Consider the following 6,000-nt stretch of genomic DNA (forward strand, 5'->3'; position numbering starts at 1 on the left):
TATATGTGTGTACAGTGTGTGTACATGTATGTGTGTATACATGAGTGTACATGTGTATATATATAAAACATATATGTATGTACACGTGTATATATATGTGTACATATGTGTGTATATGTAAATGTGTGTGTATATATGTACATATGTGTACATGTGAAAAAAACACACAAATGCTGGAGAAACTCAGCAGGTCAAACAGTATCTTTATGTAGCAAGGGGCTCAGGCCCGAAACGTGGGTGATGTATCTTCACCTTAGCTACATGAAGGCACTGTTTGGCCTGCTGAGTTTCTCCAGCATTTGTGTGTGTGTTTTCACTGAACCACGGTGTCAGCAGAACCCTGGGTTTTCCCTATATATACACACAGGTGTGTGCACAGGTGAGTGTGTACAAATACCCCTGAGGCCGTCGGTTGCACTCCGGCCTGTCATCACCGTCGGTCATGAAATGATTTGCCGAGTTGAGCTGAGCTGCAGCCAGACGGACATGAGGGCAGCGCCAGCGGGCACGGCTGAGAGGGATTTCTGCCCTTCCCTGAGGCCCACTTCTCCCAGTCCCCAAGACAACTCACAGTTCACCGTTGTCAAGAGCATCTCCTCTCCGCCGACTGCCCGATCCCAGTACTTCCGGGTCGCCGGCTGTCCGATCTAAGTACTTCCGGGTCGCCGGGCACCCGGTCCAAGTACTTCCGGTCCCCCGGCAGCACAATCCCAGTACCTCCGGGTCACCTGCGGTCCAACCCAGTACTTCCGGGTCGCCGGCGCAGGGACTTCGCCCGGAGTAGCGAGCTGTCAATCATTTCGCTGCTTGCCTTGGATCAGGCAGTGTCTGATCTGAAATGATGGTCATTTTTCCTCCCTGTCCTGCTAATTCCAGCGTCTGCGGTCTCCTGATTCCATGCTATGTCGCTTTGAGTTGCATGCCTTGTTTCTTTGGAGTTCTAGTTATTAGGCTCTTGAATTTCATGTGGAGCCACTTCCAGTCTGTTGGCAAACCTGCTGGAGAAACTTAGCAGGTCTGTCGAGTTTCTCCAGCAGGTTTGTGGATTGCACTCGACCCCACTATGTGCAGACTTTTGTTGAACTCCATTCTGTGGAGCAACTTTCAGCCAGTTAACCCTGAGTCCATCTGCTGTTTACAGCAGGACTGCCCCAGAATGGCTTCATCCACATAGCATCCCTCGTTTCCTTGCAAGATAACCTGAGAAGAGCAGGTGGGCGGAAAGGCAGATCCCTGTGCTTATTTTGGTCTGCGGGACGCTTAATATTGGGTTCAGGGCCTTGCGTTGCCGAGTCAAGCTTTACACTGTATCATTGAAGTAAGGAAACACAGCTTCGATGGATGGACAGGAGAAGAAAATGTGCAAACCAACAGCAGGAGAAGGACACTCGGCCTCTACATCGGAGACACTTGGTGCAGACTGGGAGATCACTTCGTTGAGCATCTCAGCTCTGTCTGCCGCAATACCGTGGATCTCCCAATGTCAACTTGTTTCAATTCCCCATCCGATTCCCATGGTCTCGTGCACTGCCAGACTGAGACCACCTGGACTTTGGAGGAACAGCACCTCATTTTCTGTCCGAGCACCCGGATGACATCGACTTCTCTGGTTTCTGTTAACACTCCACTCCCTTCCCCGTGTCTCCTTTCCTCTAACTCTGTTTCTCCTTCCCCTTTACACAGCCAAAATCAATTCTCACCTTTCCTCTTATCCAATTAACAACTTTTGATGGGCTGAACTCCTCTCCCTCCCATTCTTCCATCATTCTTTCCCAGTGTTTATTCAGATACCTTCCTGCGTTTTGCTTATCCCTTAGGGAAAGGCTCAGGTCCACGTTATCGCTTATATATCATTACCTCCTTTAGACACTGTGAGACTGGCCGAGTTCCTCCAGCATTTACTGTGTGTTTTCCCCCACCATTTTATAAGGTTATACCTCATCTGTCTCCAACTCCATATTCCCATCCATACCCTTGCTTGTCAAGAACCAGGCCCCTTCGGCCCTTCTAGTCTGTGCTGAACCAATTTTTTTTGCCTCATCCTACTGACCTGCACCCAATCCATAGCCCTCCCATTCATGTACCTGTTCAAATTATTCTTAAATATTAAAATCGAGCCTGCATTCACCACCCCTGCTGGCAGCTCGTTCCACACTCCCACCACTCTCTATGAAGAAGTTCCGCCTTGTGTAAACTTTTCCCCTTTCACCTGTAACCCATGTCCTCTGGTTTGTATCTCACCTACCCTATTTCTACATTTACTCTCTCTGTCCCCCCCATCATTTTAAATTCCTCTATCAAACCACCCCTCATACTTCTACACTCCAGGGAATAAAGTCCTAGCCCGTTTAACCTTTCCATTGACCACTTCCTTCATAATATTCAAGGGCTTTGCTTCTTCTGTTGTTTGACTGAGATTTCCACAATCCCAAACTTGGTTGTTTTATAGGCCACTACCAGTAACCACAGAGACTAGGCTGAGGGAACGATAGGCTTTAGTGTACAGAAGAAACTTGCAGGCCCGGATCCAGGTATAGGAATGGAGGGAAAGGAGAGGTGGTTTGACCTTTTTTGGCCCAGGACCATGAGGGGAGGAGTCATCAGTGGGCGGGCCAGCTCCATATACACAGTAGCCAACAATAACGATATACAATGGAGGAAACCTATCACCACATTGTTAAAATACACAGCCACATAAGCAGACAGGTTGTGGCGGCGCACTCTCTCATGGCGAACCGGCCCTGCATGTAATGCCAAGTGGCCGGGCAGCCATGGGAAGATGGCGCCATCAGTGTTTCTCCCTGCCTCGTCTCCTGCCCAGCGTGCACCTGGGGCAGCGATTTTGACGTCACCACGCATGCGGTGACTGAGCTCATGCTGCCCTTAAAGGGGCGTGCACTGAATTTGAATAAAACAGTCGTTAACGACATTCAACGTGGTGGCTGTGTCTTTCTTGGCTGTGGCCAGCTCTACATTGGTGACCCCGACAAGCCCAGATGCCTCTCTGGTCTCAAGAACATGGATCCGGCCAAGATCAATGTCGTTCCCATCAAACTGCCTCCCTTCTGGACCCATTGCCCACATATGTGGTTCGGGCAGGCGGAGGCGCAGTTTCGACTGAGGAACATTTCAGCAGGCGCCACAATGTTCTACCACGTCGTGAGTGTACTGGACGAAGAAACAGCAGCTAGGGTGGATGATCTAATACACAACCCACCGGCCGAGGGTAAATATCCTGTCCTCAAGAACCTGCTCCTTGGCACTTTCAGGCTCTCCCCTCAGCAGCATGCCTCCAGACTCCTGAACACCATTGGCCCTCATGGACGAGATACTGGCGGAGGATCACAAACCTTGTTTCCTATTCCATCAGATCTTCCTCGAGCAGATGCCCGAGAATATCCAACTACTTCTGGCGGATGAGGACTTCACGAATCCACACCGAGTCTCTGCCCAAGCGGACACCCTCTGACGCACCAAGAGGGAGAATGAGCAGCCCTCAGCCAGGTTACACGACCAGGAGCCAATTGGCCTCAACACTCCCCCAAGCACAAGCCAGAGGAGTACCATCCCACCTAGTGCTTTTGCCATCAGCGCTGGGGAGCGTAAGGTCATAAGTGCCGACAACCGTGTAACTACCAGGGAAATGACCCAGCCAGCTGCCGTTGATGGCTGCGACAGCTGGCCATGTGAACAGCCTCCTTCATGTTACTGACAAGTCCACTGGCCAGTGTTTCCCAGTGGACACAGGAGCAGAGCTGAGCATCCTGCCCCCCATTGCCCTCGAGACACGCACCCTATGGAGAGCCAACAGTTCTGCCATCAAGACCTTTGGTACCCACAGGGCGCAGATACAGATCAGGAAAGAGAAATTCTGCTGGAAGTTTGTGTTAGCCTCAGTGTGTACTGCGTTGTTGGGGGCCCGACTTCCTGAGGGCACATGGCCTGTTGGTTGACATGAAAGGCAAGAGGCTGGTCAATGCTTGCACTTTCCATTCGGTGCTCCTGGATGCCATGGACGCCTGCAAGCCTGAGATCACCGCCATCGACACTTCCAGGGACGAGTATTCGAGCATATTCCATGAGTTACCCGCCATTCTACAACCACAATTCAGCGCCAGCTCACCCCAGCATGTGGTATACCACCATATCTCCACGCAGGGCCCCCCACTGCACGCCAAGCCCAGACGACTTCCGCCTGAGAATCTACAGCTGGCAAAGGAGGAATTTTCCCGGTTGCAGGAGTTGGGGATCGTCCGTCACTCACACAGCGCCTGGGCACCCCCTCTCCATGGTCCCCAAATCCTCCGGGGGCTGGAGACCCTGCGGCGATTACCGCCGTTTGAGCGACGCGACCACACCGGACAGGTACCCAGTTCCACACATTCAAGACTTCTCGGCCAATCTCCACGACGTGCAAGTCTTCTCCAAGGTCGATCTGGTGCGGGGGTATCATCAGATCCCGTTCACCCCGAGGACATCAGCAAGACGGCGATTATCACTCCCTTTGGCCTCTTTGAATTTCTGCGCATGCCTTTCGGCCTCAAGAACACGGGCCAGACTTTTCAGCACCTCATGGACTTGGACTTTGTGTTTATCTACCTGGATGATATCCTTATTGCCACCCGCAACCGCAAAGAGCACAAGGCCCACCTCCATACCCAGTTTGCCCGTCTGGCCAAGTTTGGCATCATGGTCAACGTGGCCAAGTGCCAGTTCGACAAGCAGACGCTGCAGTTCCTGGGGCACACCATCTCGACAGCAGGTGCTGCCCCAGCACCAGAGAAGGTCGCGGCCGTCCAACAGTTCCCCAAGCCAACCACCCTCAAGGGCCTGCAGGAGTTCTTGGGGATGGTGAATTTTTATCATTGGTTCATCCCCGGCGTTGCCCGCTCCATGTGACCGCTGTTTGCGTTGATTGCCGCTCAGGAGAAAGTACTGGCCTGGTCGGAGGAGGCAGAGACTGCTTTTGCCGCAAGAAAGGAGGCCCTCACCAACGCAACTCTATTGGTGCCCCCATGCCCGGAGGCACACATGGCACTCTCGGTGGACGCCTCAGCCACAGTGGTAGGGGGCGTACTCGGGCAGTGGCTCAATGGACAGTGGCGCCCGCTGGCCTTCTTTAGCAAACAGCTGCACCCACCAGAGCTCAAGTACAGCGCTTTCAACCAGGAGCTCCTGGCGCTGTACCTGGCCATCCAGGACTTTCGATACTTTCTGGAGGGCAGGCCCTTCATGGTGTTCATGGACCACAAGCCCCTCATGTAAGCACTCGCGATGACCAAAGATCCGTGGTCGGCTCGTCACCAACGCCTCCTCTCCTATGTGTCGAAGTTCACCATCGACATCCGGCACAGGGCAGGTAAAGATAACGTTGTGGTGGATGCGCTCTCTTGTCCAGTGATCAACGTTCTCGCCCCCAGCTTTGACTACACACAATTGGCACAGACCCAGAAGTAGGACACAGAGACACAGGCTCTCCGGACCTCCATCTCTGCCCTCGATCTCCAGGACATTCTGTTGCCCAACAGCCCGGACACACTGCTCTGCAACGTCTCCACCGGCTCGCTGTGCCCAGTAGTCCCACCGCAGTGGAGGTTGAGGGTTTTCAACTTTGTCTATGTCCTAGCTCATCCCTCGGTGAAGACATCGGTGTGAATGGTGGCAGAGCGGTTTGTGTGGCATGGGCTCAAAAAGGAGGTGGCTGAGATGGTGAGGAACTGCACCAGGAACTCCATACGCAGGCCCCAGTCCAGGAATTCGACCTGGTAGTGCGGAGATTTCAAAACATCTGCGTTGACATCGTAGGCCCCTGCCAGTGTCCAGAGAAGCGCATTACCTTCTCACTATAGTCGACCAAACCACGAGATGGCGAGGCTATTCCCATCAAAGAGCCTTCCGCAGAGCCAGGAACTTAGTCAGCCATTGGATCGCCAGGTTCAGGGTTCTGGCACACATCACCAGTGATAGAGGTGCCCAGTTCACCTCCGTGCTCTGTGCTCA

At 52.8% G+C, this 6,000-nt stretch overlaps 1 protein-coding gene across 2 annotated transcripts in view; it reads right to left on the reverse strand.

The window, feature by feature from the left end:
- The window catches only part of mrpl33 (mitochondrial ribosomal protein L33), a 56,265-nt gene extending 55,605 nt beyond the window's left edge, over positions 1-660 (reverse strand). The window contains exon 1 of one of the 2 annotated variants that reach the window (XM_069887740.1): positions 572-660. In XM_069887740.1, coding sequence (XP_069743841.1) covers positions 572-593 — 22 coding nt within the window. In that variant the 5' untranslated portion in view covers positions 594-660. The other variant, XM_069887739.1, reaches the window with a different exon arrangement.
- Positions 661-6,000: the final 5,340 nt, after the last annotated feature.

This window comes from Narcine bancroftii, chromosome 6 (genome assembly GCF_036971445.1).
Source record: "Narcine bancroftii isolate sNarBan1 chromosome 6, sNarBan1.hap1, whole genome shotgun sequence".
NCBI lineage: Eukaryota > Metazoa > Chordata > Chondrichthyes > Torpediniformes > Narcinidae > Narcine > Narcine bancroftii.